The sequence below is a fragment of the Aphelocoma coerulescens genome, chromosome 4 (assembly GCF_041296385.1).
Source record: "Aphelocoma coerulescens isolate FSJ_1873_10779 chromosome 4, UR_Acoe_1.0, whole genome shotgun sequence".
NCBI lineage: Eukaryota > Metazoa > Chordata > Aves > Passeriformes > Corvidae > Aphelocoma > Aphelocoma coerulescens.
Genome location: NC_091017.1, coordinates 30,796,715 through 30,809,968, shown reverse-complemented (window position 1 = coordinate 30,809,968; position 13,254 = coordinate 30,796,715). Strand labels below are relative to the sequence as shown.

The 13,254-nt window shown below is 54.8% G+C and overlaps 1 protein-coding gene across 1 annotated transcript; it reads left to right on the top strand.

The window, feature by feature from the left end:
- The first annotated feature begins 9,083 nt into the window (after nt 1-9,083).
- On the top strand, nt 9,084-12,912 carry PITX2 (paired like homeodomain 2). Its single transcript, XM_069012106.1, has 3 exons — nt 9,084-9,324; nt 10,029-10,234; nt 12,054-12,912. Exons 1-3 carry the CDS (start codon nt 9,093-9,095, stop codon nt 12,615-12,617), a joined length of 1,002 nt encoding a protein of 333 aa, XP_068868207.1. The 5' UTR covers nt 9,084-9,092; the 3' UTR covers nt 12,618-12,912.
- The last annotated feature ends 342 nt before the right edge of the window (nt 12,913-13,254 follow it).

The following is a 13,254-nucleotide window of genomic DNA, read 5'->3' as shown; positions in this document are numbered from 1 at the left end:
CAAGTGAAGTTGCTTTCGTTTGAGTCGCCGGGCTGGAGACAATGGGAAAACGCTCCCCTTGGCCCCGTGCTGCGAAGTGCCTTGCAACAAAAATTAAGAGGATACGGAGAGGAAAAAGGGAAAGGAGCAATACGGGCGAGGAAGGAATAATAATCCGTCTGAGAGAGGCACTTTTCTCCGAGGAGACCAGCATTTCAATAGAGAGGAAAAACTTCCCGTCGGTGGCGGTGCATGTACGTGGGGGGAGCCGTGTGTCTCCACTCGTGAGATAAATCAGCCATAGAGGCAGGCCGCGAGGGAGGGCATTTGTCACGCAGGACTAATCTTGACGGAGACCGATCCCGAAATAAGGACCATCGGCGAAGAATTAAGGTTCTCTTAATCGCCTTCCCGATTAATTTAGGCACTGCTCTGTGCTAGGCCCGGCTGCTGGAGGGAGCAGAGTTCCTCCCTGGCGTCGTTCAGCTGGGAATATAAATCGCCATGTCACGATATGACCCCGAGGAATCCCGATAACTGCACCTTCCCTTTTCCTTTAAACCCCCCCTCTTTTCCTTTTTTTTTTTTTTTTTTTTTTTATTTCCCCCCCTTTTCTCCCCTTTTTTCACGGCCTTATCCTGCCTGCTCGGCAGAGGGTGGCAGAGCCGGGGGCCTTCTCGGTAGGTGCTGCGTCTGGCGCTGCTCATCCCAAACATGCCTCGGCTCCAGGCTGCCGGATTTCTAAGCACCAGCTAATAATGCACTCGGTCCAGACATTAAAAAAGAAGCGAAAAAGAAGAAGAAAGATTACCGAAATGATGGTGACATGCAAATTTCCCCTGAAATTATCATAAGTAAACATTTGAAGCCTGGACTAATAAAATCCCATCTGTGTTACTTCATATCGAGTTAGTAGAGAGCTGTGATAATGAATTTTGTAATATCTCACGAACAGACATCTCAATCAGGCACTAATCCTGTGATTTTACTGCCCGACCTCTCAGATAGAGGGAGGCGGCGGTGGCGGCAGGGGAGCGCGGAGGCGCAGCCGCTGCCGCGCAACTTCCGCCGCGGTGGGGGAGCGGCTGCTGGTACCCGCTGCCCTACGGCACCCCTGCCTCCGGGATCCGCCTGTCCCGCGGCAGAGCACGGTGACGAGGTTAGGGGACTCTCCTACACGTCCCCAAATAACTGGAGGTGGAGGGAGGCCAGACGGTCCGACGGGCTGGGAAACAGCCGCGGGTGTTTGCGCCTGTCCTGTGGTGTGACTTATGTGGGACCCGAGGCTGACGCAGGGAGACGGGACACTCTGCGTGTATCACTGGAGAAAGGTGCGGGATCCAGCCCGCATCGTTGCGACGTAGCTCCCGGGGCGGCTGGGTTTCGGGTTTTGGCATGTATTTTTCAATCCCAAAATAATTGTTTTAAAACTCCGGTGCCTTCATCTTTTGCAGATAACGGGTAATGGAGTCCAACTGCCGCAAACTTGTCTCCGCCTGTGTTCAGCTAGGTAAGAGACACCACCACCCGCCGGGCCGGAGGCACAGCTGCCCCGCTGCCGTGCGGAGCGGTGCGCGGGTGTGGAGCCAGGCGGGCCGGCCCCCGGAAAGCGGCGCCGCCTCCGCGAAGGGCTCCGCAGCGTCGGGCGCTGACCACCCACCCACCCAGTTACCTCTTCCCTGTCCCCCCTGGCCCGTGTCCCCGTCCCCAGGGGTGTAGCCCGCCGCCGTCGAGCGTCTTTTTTCTGGGAAGGCGGACATCCAAAGGGGGAGATCAGCGAGGCGCCGGAGGGCGGCACGGAGCCCGCCGGCAGCGCGGTGTCCGAGCAGCCGCCCCCGGTGCCGGTGACACGCGGCGGCCCCTCCGCGCCGCTCCGCGGGAGCGCTGCGGGGCGGCGGCGGCAGCAGCGCCTCGTCGGGCCCGGCTGCGCGGCGCCAGGGCGCCCTCTGCTGCCCGCCGGCGGCGCGCTGGGAGCCGGGTGCCGCCTGCGCCTGGAGGTGCGCGGCCGCGGGAGAGGGAAGGGAAAGGGCAAAGGGGGTGCGCGCACCCCCGCGGCTGCAGCCGCGCATCAACTCCCGCCGCCAGCGCGTGTCCCCCAAAAAAGCATCGCTGTCAGCGCGCCGTTTAGACATCCGCAGCGTCGCTCTCGTATTTATTTTTATTTTCTATTTTTTGACACCACCCCCTCGCCCGTAAACAAGCCGCCAGCCCTCTCCCGCCCCCAGAGGTAGGCACCCCCACAGCGCCGCGTCTGCAGGCAGAGCGAACCCCTGCCTCTCTTCCCTTGCCCATTTCAGGGGGTCTGACAGGCGAGCCCGAGGGGTGGTAAAGAAAAACAGCAATGCAAACATATTACAAAGAAGAAAACAAGCGCTCTGTATTTCGAGAGACTGTTTAATCCAAGATAAACGTAATTTTGTTTAAATAAAATACATTAACCTGAATTAATAATACAGGAAACTAGAGTGAATTAATAATGCACGTATTCCTGGTCTCGTGGTTAAACACTTCCTTGTAAGAATACTGTATTAACCCTGTTTGGCCAAACAGCTCGCTATTTCTCAAATAACATCCAATGATTTCAGGAGAGGCCACGTCCCCTTCCCGAGTCCACCCGCCCCCGGGGACTTTAAACAGGATTTGCTAGCTGGACATCAAAACCCCTAGAAGAAGAAACGCTTAGGCTAAAGGAAGGTTAGCGAGAAAAATCCGGGGTAATTCCAAACGCCAGAGTATTACGAGCCGATAATTTTTAATCCCGGAAACATACACGATATTAAATTGTGCACAAATAGGCTTTACCAGAGTCTGGCACTTTTTCCCTCGGCCAGTAATAAGTGTTAAATAATGTGGAAAGGAAGGGTGACATTGCTTTATATATGGTTTGCAAATAAGAAAGGCCTTTTTACCCTCCCCTGCCTTTTCTTCCCGATGAACAGGTGGTCTTAATCAAAGCCCTTAGCACGATCTAATGGGAAAGTGGGGACCTTTCTGATATAATAAATTTATGAGCCCCTTCCAAGTCAGCTTTATTCGACTAAGTATTTATAAAAGTAATATCCACATATGCTCCCTGACATGGTAACTTTAACTTCCTCTGCCGAGAAACAAATGGTTATTTTCTTAAACATCAATTATGAACCTGGATTATTGTAGTACACGCAAAATTTCCTGCCTTGTTACCATACTAGCCGGTCTGTTTTTTACTCGCCGGGCTGCAGGGGAAATTGCTATCTAAACACCTTTAATGCCATTAATTAAAATGTACGTCCGAGTCCAAGAAGCAACGCGGTGTTGTGCCTGACCATTAAAACGTTCCCATTTACGGAGAAGGGAAAGCGCGACGACCTCGGATACGGATATATCCCTGCAGATATGGGAATATATCCCTGCAGATGTGGGGACGAACCCTGTGTGCTGCCTCAGTCCCTGCCTCTGTGCGACGGATAATGGCAAGTCCCGAGACGCCCTGAGCTGTTTGGGCGGCTTGCTGTAAATCGTAGAAATCACGGGTGTTTTCTCGTGATACCGGAGGGATTTTTGGGTCATGGCTTTGATTTGCTTAAAATCTCGCGGTACGCGTTGATTTTTGTCTTATCTGACCGTAAGGACGTCATGCTTTTGGGATTTACTTTGCAAAAAGTCTGATCCTTGGGACTGGCTGGCGGGGGAGGAGGGGAAGGAAGCAGGGGTGATTGTGGACCCCCCTCTGTCACTGTTCGGCTTTGGAAATTACGAAGGCGGTGAGGTAATTTCGCGAGATAGGCACCGTCGGTGGCCACGAGGAGAATGATCGCTAACTAGAGCCACTGGCACTAATAACAAAACATGCGACTGTTTGGTCAAATCGATGGCTCTACGAAAGGAGGAAACGAAATTCAGTAGGAGACCCTCCAAAATGACACGGCATGCCGGGTTCCCACGGGGAATGGGGCGCGGAGGGGGAGGGTTATTCCAGAAGATACGAGTCCGTGGCCACGCCGAGGAAAGGAAAATGGGAAAGTATGAAAATATTATTGCAGCCTAGAGTGTCAAACGCAGCCCGGAGGGTGTCAGGTTTCTTCAGAGAGACGGGAATATTGCTGCTGGCTGACCAGTCCCACAAAATTAGGAAAACTTCAGCACATGCTTCGGCAGACCCACGGCACACGTAAATGGTTGTCAGTGGTGGGTTTATCTGAATAATTTTTGTGCAGGGAAAGGATGCTTAAGCTATTTGTGTGTACGTGTATATATGTATATATAATCTATATGATTTGCTAGGTCTGTGAATTCTGCTTAGGGAATCCTTCCTTGTAATCGATAATCTGGGTGAATCTGCTGAAACAGCAGCTTCCAGCATAAAATGTTTAAATTACATTCCGTCTTATATCACCATTCAGCATTCCAAATGGATTGTTTCAACTCTATCGCCAAAAAAAAAAAAAAAAAAAAAAAGGAAAAAGAAAAAAAATTGGTCTGAATGTTCCGTACCTGAACATTTCTTTTTCAAAAACAAAAACTTAAAAACCTAACGCTGATTCAGCTTTCCATTCAGACCCTTTGAAGACACTGCAGCGTGCAAAGCAAAGGTCGCCGGTGCCTTTTTTGAGCCCCGGGACGAGGTGGGCGCGCAGCCTCTGCCCCCGCGGGAGGGAGCCAGAGCGGGGGGGCCGAGGCGGAGCCGGAGCGTCGCTGCCGCCGCTGGGCCGCCAGGCAGAGCCGAGCGACACTCTCCCCTCCACATAGCGTGGCCAAATTTGTCCCCGGAATTGTGACCCGAGACGTGGAGCCGAGATGTCCGCTATCCAGGGCTCAAGCTCTCCGCTGGTGCGCTGGCCCTGCGGGGCGCCGCGGAAGGTGCGCGCCCCGTCCCGCGCCCCCCGCCAAGCGCAAATTAGAAGTTATTCATTGCTCTTCGCTTATAGAATCTTCCCCCTCCGCGGTTGTCGTCTGAGAATAATATATGCAGCAGTTGTTAGCCTCACTCCAGGGAAAACTAAATGTATAACGAAAGCTTATTCGTGAGTAGGAATATACTAACGGAACAATCTGATGTCTTCTTAATCCTATGTAAAAAGCTCTGTAGTCTTCCTAATATTGACTGAATGGGTAATTAATGGCTCTTCATCGAGGAGAATACCCGGTAATCCAAGATAGGCGAAAGACAACAAGCCAAAGGTAAAAGACAACAGGACTAGTTGGAGGCTCTACATAAGAACCAATTTATCCATTTAGGAGAGTATTACGCCTAGAAACAAAGATCTCGTGAGGAGATAAAGGAAAAGTGGGAAAATAAATACCCGCAGTAGGTCTGGCCACCCTCCGGCACCCCCAGCCGAGCCGCTCAGCTCCCGGTCCTACTCTCGGCCCTCCCGCCTCCCGCACCGGGGCGGACTCCGGGCATCCCGGGTGAGCTCAAAAAACACTGTGAAGGGAAAAAAAAAAAAAAAAAAAAAAAAAGGGCACACAAACACATACACGTACAAAAACCCCAAACAAACAAACAAACGGGGAAAAAAACCACATCAAAACTCCCACGAAATTAAAAAGCTGAAGCAGAGAGGGAGCAGCCCCGATGCTCCATTTTTCGCAGGCGGCAGATGCCCCCCAGCCCACCGGGGCGCATCTCCGACGGGCCCTGCAGTGCAGGGCGAAAGGGGAAGAGAGCAATTCCCAAAATAGTTTAGGGGTTTTATTTGGAGATGGCAGCCACACGCTGCAGGCGTGGACAGCCGGTACACGGGTGAGCTGGCGGGGATGGCTTCGTGGCCAGGACCCGAACCCGAGAGGCGATGGGAGCTTCCACCAGGAAAAAAAAAAAAAAAAAAAAAAAAAAAAATTTTAAAACACTTGACATTTTAATTGAAACCTTTACCTCTAATATATTACCTGGGTGACTACAATTAGGTTGTTTTTCGGTTGGCTGACAGCTTTTAAAATATTATTTCACTTGGGAAATAAAAGCTTCATCTCAGATTATAGGTGGGTATTTTTGGATTTACGTGATTTATGGTCACCATGACAACTAATGCTGTGTGGTAGCTCCCCTCCTGCCCGGGCTGGGGGAGTTTTAATCAAAGGCACGTAAGGAAATGCCGACAGCCTCTCCCTTTGGGCTGCCGGGGCCCGGGCCAGTGTTGTGCACTCCTTTTCGGGGCGCGGGGACGGCTGGAGGGTCTGTCCCGCCTGTGATTGTGAGACGCGGGCTGTAACTAGGGAAGGTGTGAGAGGGCGGTGCGGTGGCCGGGCCCTTCTCCTCCTCTCCCCGTTCCCTGGGAGAGCGCGCCGGGAACGGCCTGCCCCCGTCAAATGTCCCGAGACAGCGAGGCTGCGGCTGGCGGGCACCGGCGCTCGCCCTGCGTGGGCATAAAGGGAGTAACAAGCACTCTGCGCCCCGCACGCGGGAGGGACTTTCCGTTTCGAGTCGAGGCGGAAGAAACCAGCATTGCCCAAAAATGATTGAAGAAAAAAGAAAAAAAAAAAAAAAAAAAAGTGGTGTTGGGTGTAATCTACGACAGGGATGCATTGCCCTGTCTGGAAAAAAAACCGGATAGGAGGAGATACCACCATGTCACCTCTCCCTCTGGCTCCCCCTCCCCAGGGCTTTGCACACTTGTTATAACCCCGACGTGGGGGCTGGAGAGGGGCAGCGCCCCCTCCCAGGTGTCCATCGCAGAGAGGGCGAGGCCGCGCCCGCTCGGCCGGGGCTGGGGCAGCCCCCTGCCCGCGGTCTTGGCACGGCCCTGCCATGGGGAAAGGCCGGCGGGGGGCGGTTCTAGGTGCGGGACCACAGAGGTAGCGAGAGGTTAAGAAGAAACTGGGATATGATTGGTAAACAAATTGTGCAGAATGGAGCTGGAATCATATTGACTTAGTTATAGGTCATCTGCTGCCGGTGCAAAGGGAGGAAATATTTACTTTACACATATACTTTATGATCTTGGGGGAATTAGAGGAAATTCAATAAGAAAACGGCTAGAATCATTTAAAACCCCCTATTTAAAAGACTTAAGCAAATTAGAGTCTTATCAGATTAAAATCCACTACAAATGTAAGAGCATTGTCTCCATCGAAACGCTGTGGGGTCTGAGGAAAGAGATTCTTTGCCAAATCTCAGGGATAAAAACACGTCATTTAAACACCAGATAATGAGCAGAATGTAAATTAATTTAACCTTCTTTACTAACAGGCTCCGAAAGTAATATGTATAATTTAGTGATAACTAAGATTGCGATGGATGATACGTACCTCGAACGAGAATCAGCGACTAAGGAAGACCCTTGAGGGAGGGAGGGGTGGGGGGGTTGTGGCGGACGGGATGGGAACGGGATACAGAAAAGTTTGGGCGCTGGGATGCGCATGTGTAGGGCCACATCAAGAGGAAGCTTTCGGTAACTTTTCAGTACCAGTGACCAGCCAGATAAACTGAAGATAGAGACGTAAACCTGCATTTTCCCCTCCTGGGCTCCTTCGGAATCCCCATCCCTACCACGGCCACGACTCCCCCGGGGAAATGTCGGCTTTGCGGGTTAGGGCTCGGGGACAGCACCTCTGCCCCAGGAGGACCTGACTAGCATGGGATGACAACCTGTCCCCGCCTTAGACGCGTGTGAAACAGCCCCACTCACTCCTCCTTTCTCCGGCTAACCACGGGTCCGCAGCAGCCTCATTCCGGGGCTATAAGCGGTCCCACGAACGGGGACTGGGGGACAGTGTATCCCGTCCCTCTACTGCCGGGCGAGGGGTCAAGTACTGTCCCCAAAGCTCGGAGAGGTGTGTGAGAGGTTTGTATGCCTGCGCCCGGCCCGGTGTGGGACTCGGCCAAACTCTGTGAACGGCTTGCGTGGGCGCGGGATCGTGGGCTGCTCCGGGCGCCCCGGGGGCGCGGGACGGTTCCTCCGGGTCCATACCGAGAGGGGGGAATGGTCCCGCGGATTACTGTGCGAGTAAGTTGTAAAACCAGGGTGGAAAGCCTCCTTGGGGGCTAGCTTTTGGGAAGCCGGTTACAGGGAAGGGGCGGGAATGGCAGAACCGAGGAGAGGATTTTTCCCCCGTGATCTCCGCCTTCAGTGCGGGCAGAGGAAGAGCAGAAAGCCGGCGAGTGCGGGGACTACAAAAGGTCGTGAGCCTCCGAGCGCGGTGTGAAGCTTTCCGTAGCTGTGTCTCAGAGGGGAGGTTGTTGTCGTTTGTGTTTAATTGTCGCTGTTATCAGCACAAGGTCCGCCGTCTAACCGGCCGCGCCCCCGTCCCGTTTATTTTCCACCCCCTCCATAAGGAGGGAATCGGGCTTTCCTCCACCCTGCTGCAGCGGCTCTGGCAATGCCGAGCTCCCCGCTCCTCACCCCCGCAGGTCCGGGAGTGCGGCGAGGCGCGGAGCGGACGCGCTCGGAGCCGCTCCGACGGGGTGCCCCGTGAGCCGGCGGCGGAGGCCGGGCTCTCTGGGCGCGGGTACCGCCGCGGGGCACACCGGGCGGAAGTTTTGGGAGGGGGGCGGGTGTGCCCATCACCGGGAGAGAGCGGGGGACGGCGCGGGGCGCGCAGGGCCGCGCGGGCGGGGCGGGGCGCAGGCGGGGCGGGGCGGGCGGTGAAGGGGCGGAGCGGGGGCGGGGCGGGGCGGGGTGGGTGACGTGCGGCTCGGGGAAGGCCGCCGCCGGTTTAAGATGTCAGGCCAAGAGGGAAGCGCCTGAGCTGATGCGGTGCGGGGCCGGCCGCGGCGCGGGTCCATGCGCGGGCAGCGGAGAGGAGCGCCCCGCGGAGCGCCGCCGCGCCTCGCCGCCCCCGCCCCGCGGAGCCCCGCGGCGGGCCGGGGGCCGCCGGCCGGGGAGCAGCCGTGTCGCCGTGACGGCTCTTACAGGACCGGACTCGCCCGCTCTCCTGTCGCCGCCGCCGCGCCCCCCCAGGCGGCGGGGGCTTCGAGGCTCGCCGTGCCGCCCGGGCTCTAGTCGAACGTCGCCCGCCCCGGCGCGGCTTCCCGGCCGGCAGCCCTGACCCCCGGAGCGGCGGGGCTGCTCCGCGTCCGCGGAGGGGGCGCTGCGCGGACCCTCCTACACGTACCGACACCTATAGACACACGCACACCTTCTCCTATCGACCCCCCAGGCGCGCACGTAGACTTTGGCGTCCTTTTGCCGATGAACTGCATGAAGGACCCGTTAAGCCTGGAGCGCCTCGGAGCCGGGAATAAGCTGTGCTCCTCCTCACCTTCCTCCTCCTCCTCCTCTTCATCATCCTGCCATCACCACCAGCCCGCGCTGACCATGGCGACGGCGCTGGCGCCGGGGCAGGCGCGCTCCTCCCTGGAGTCCGCCAAGCACCGGCTGGAGGTGCACACCATCTCCGACACCTCCAGCCCCGAGGCCGCAGGTAAGAGGGGGTGAGAGGCAGGGACCCCAGCCCGACGGGCGCCCCGCCGCCCCGTCCTGCTCCGGCCCGGCTGGCAGCCCCGGGGACCGCGATGCGCCGCCGCCCCTCTGCCCGGGAGCATCCCGCACCCGGGCCGAGATGCGTTTCGTGGTTTTTCGCGTGCAGTGTCTGTGTGTCGGCGTATAGGAAGATAATGACATGTGTAAGGAGAGGAGAACAGCATGTATACTGGTATGCGAGTTACATGGATACAGATCGGCAAATAACGTGGGGGTTGATGGGAGAGTAATATCGACACAGACGGACAAATAGGGGTATATACGGACAAAGAATATTGTTACAGGCGGGCGAATAATATGGGTGTAGATAAGCAAATAAAACGAATTACGTGTATGCAGACGGGAGAATAGTATGCATGCACATAGGCAGAAAGCTCGCATACGGAGAGGCGGCTCCGTCTCGCTGTCCCGGCGGTGGCTGCTCCACCGGGAGGAGCCGCCCGTGGGTGTCCGCGGGGCGCGGAGGGGCCGCGGCGGCGGGAGGCCGGCGCGGGTTAATCATTACAGCATCGAGTCGCGTTCGGGGCAGTCTATGGGATCCAGTAGCACTGGGGACAAGCTTTCGCCCGGCCGCTGGAGAGGAGGCTGAGGAGGCTGAGGCGCCCTCGTTTTCCGCCTTGTTTTTTTTGTTTCCCCCACTTACAGAGAAGGATAAGAGCCAACAGAGCAAGAATGAGGATGCGGGGCCCGAGGACCCCTCCAAGAAGAAGAGGCAGCGGCGGCAGCGGACTCACTTCACCAGCCAGCAGTTGCAGGAGCTGGAGGCCACCTTCCAGCGGAATCGCTATCCGGACATGTCCACCCGGGAGGAGATCGCCGTCTGGACCAACCTCACCGAGGCCAGGGTTAGGGTAAGTCCCGACACGGCACCCCGGCTCGGAGCAGCGGGGGTCAGGGAGGGCTGGGAAAGGGAAGGAGGGCTGAAATATTTGCAGCTGCTTTCGATTTCGGCGTGTATGTAAACTTCAGAGCCTTTGCACAAAAGTAGGGCAGAGCAGGACATTTCTGTCAAAGGGAGACAGATTGGGATCTCTCTCTGTGTCTCTGAAATATGGTTTGCTGCACGTTTCGCCCTCACCGTGCAATGCGTCCCGCTCCTTTTGATCGAAACGCTAATGAAAACATTAGCCAAGAAAGCAACTTGGAACAGGCTGCAACCTGCGCTGTCTCTAATGAGAAAAAGATGTAAAATACACAAGAGCCTTTGCTTCACTCCGAGGCACTCCCAACGTGCCCTTCCTTGCATTTTCTATTTCTTTGGGTTTCACAATTCGACGAGAATCTCTCTCCACTCTCTACCCCCCTCTGAGATTTATGGGACCATCGCGGCGCTGCAGAGATACCACGGCCGGATCCTGCTCGCCTGCAAACGCCGCGCTGGGGGAAAAAAAGAAAAACAACAAACCCCAACGCACGCACACAAAAAGAAGCCTATAAGTGGGCCGAACCTCCAGATTTTCGGAAATCTCACATAAATCCTCTCCCCGAGGTCGCTTGAGGAAAGCGAGACAGTGAGAACCGGGGGCGGCAGCGAGCGGGGCCGGCTCTCAGCCCCAGGCCGGCGGTGTTGGCGCCGGGGCAGCCACGCGGCGGGAGCGGGGCCCGGCCGAGGCCGCTGTCCTCCCGGAGCACGAAGCGCTGTCGGTGGCGGCGCGGCTTCCGCGGAAGTTTTTGTATGGGTCCGCGCAGTGCCTCCAGACGGGGCCCGTCCCCGTGGTGCCCGGGCGGCCCCCGCCCGACTCGACCAGGGTGGAGATTACCACAAACACCCCGGGGCCGCGGTGGTTTCAATACACACGGTAAGGCGGCTGCTGGCGGCTGCCCGACGGGTCAGACACCCAGATGTGGATTGGGAAAGGGCACGTTTTTCCCATTGTCTGTGGGGAGGGTCCCTTAGATCTAATTTAGCACGTTGTTAAATGGTGATTTTTTCCTTCTTTTTTTTTTTTCCTCCCCCTTTCCCCCCCTCCAAAGAGCAGTCGAACAAGTTTGTTTAGAAAGTGGTTTTCGGTTCTGGAAGCTTTCACGCTAGAGGAACTTGCAGCTTTAACAAACTGAAGCGAGGATTTATTAGTTGCTGGCTTCCCCCTCCTTTCCCGTACCATCGCCTTAAATATTCTGCGGGTTTCCAGCCGTTTTACTCTCGGTTTTGCACTTTTGTATTTTTCCTGGATGGCTTCAGTACGGAAAAAGCCAAGAGAGAAGGAGGGGGGGGGGGAAAGCCCCAAGAGAGAAATGAAGGGGCGGGGGGCAGGAGAGAAGAGAGAGAATAAGAAGGAAGCGTTGGCCTCTGTGGCGCGAATTAGAGCATCACAAATTATGTGGAGGGCTTCAGGGGGGTTGGGAGGGGGGACGGGGGGGCTGTGGTGAGAGTGGAATGATGCGGCCATGAATCTGCCTTGCTAAACCCGGGCGGCCCCGAGGATGCTCGGCTGCCCGGCAGCGCATCCCTGCCCCGGCCCAGTGCAGGGTTCCACAGAGGAGGAGGTGAACCTCTATGTGGAGATATATTCATATATATATATATATATATCCGTATACATTTTTATATATAACTTCTATACGGACAGGCTCGGCTGTTGCCCCGAGAACCTGCAAAGGGCTGCGGTGGTGGTGGTGGTTCCTGACTAACTCGCATCTCCCTCCCTCCTTCTCCTCCCGTTTCCAAAGGTTTGGTTCAAGAACCGCAGAGCCAAATGGAGAAAGAGAGAAAGGAACCAGCAAGCTGAGCTCTGCAAAAACGGCTTCGGTCCGCAGTTTAACGGCCTCATGCAGCCCTACGATGACATGTACCCCGGCTACTCGTACAACAACTGGGCAGCCAAGGGCCTGACCTCCGCCTCCCTCTCCACCAAAAGCTTTCCTTTTTTCAACTCCATGAATGTCAACCCTCTGTCTTCTCAGAGCATGTTCTCCCCTCCAAACTCCATATCCTCCATGAGTATGTCTTCAAGCATGGTACCTTCTGCAGTCACCGGGGTGCCCGGCTCCAGCCTCAACAGCCTGAATAACTTGAACAACTTGAGCAATCCCTCCCTAAATTCTGCAGTGCCAACGCCAGCCTGTCCTTATGCTCCTCCAACACCTCCGTATGTTTATAGGGACACATGTAACTCGAGCTTGGCGAGTCTGAGACTTAAAGCCAAGCAGCACTCCAGTTTTGGCTATGCCAGTGTGCAGAACCCCGCTTCCAACCTGAGCGCTTGCCAGTACGCGGTGGACAGACCCGTGTGAAATATCCAAGTAGGAAACACTGCGTGGGAATCCCTCCCCATTTCCCGCAGAGACTGAGAATTTCACTAGAAAGTAATGGGCACTAGAGAGAAAAAGAAAGGAGGAAAAATCAGAGGCAGAGAGGAAGAGAGAGAGAGAGAGGAGAAAAAAAAAAGAGGAAACCACTGAAATAAGATAGTTCCTTTGTTTTCAAAGGACCTCCTACAGATTCTGAGATCTTTCTTTCACTAAGAGTATTTCAACAGTTACAAGGACATATATATATATATATGGACAAATGTTTGACTGGATATGATATGACATTTTAATGTTACTATAAGCTTGTTATTTTTTAAGTTTAGCATTGTTAACATAAAAATGACTGAAAGGATGTATATATATCGAAATGTCAAATTAATTTTATAAAAGCAGTTGTTAGTAATATCACAACAGTGTTTTTAAAAGGTTAGGCTTTAAAATAAAGCATGTTACACAGAAGCGATTAGGATTTTTTCGCTTGCGAGCAAGGGAATGTATATACTAAATGCGACACTGTATGTTTCTAACATATAATTATTAAAAAATTGTGTGAATATCAGTTTTAGAATAGTACCTCTGGTGGATGCAATGATGTTTCTGATATTGCAATGTAAAACAT

Excerpts from the sequence above, each read along its gene's own strand:
- PITX2 (XM_069012106.1), top strand. The coding sequence starts at position 9,093 with ATGAACTGCATGAAGGACCCGTTAAGCCTGGAGCGCCTCGGAGCCGGG. Across the intron at positions 9,325-10,028 it reads CTCCAGCCCCGAGGCCGCAG|AGAAGGATAAGAGCCAACAG; the intron begins GTAAGAGGGGGT and ends CCCCACTTACAG. Across the intron at positions 10,235-12,053 it reads TCACCGAGGCCAGGGTTAGG|GTTTGGTTCAAGAACCGCAG; the intron begins GTAAGTCCCGAC and ends CCGTTTCCAAAG.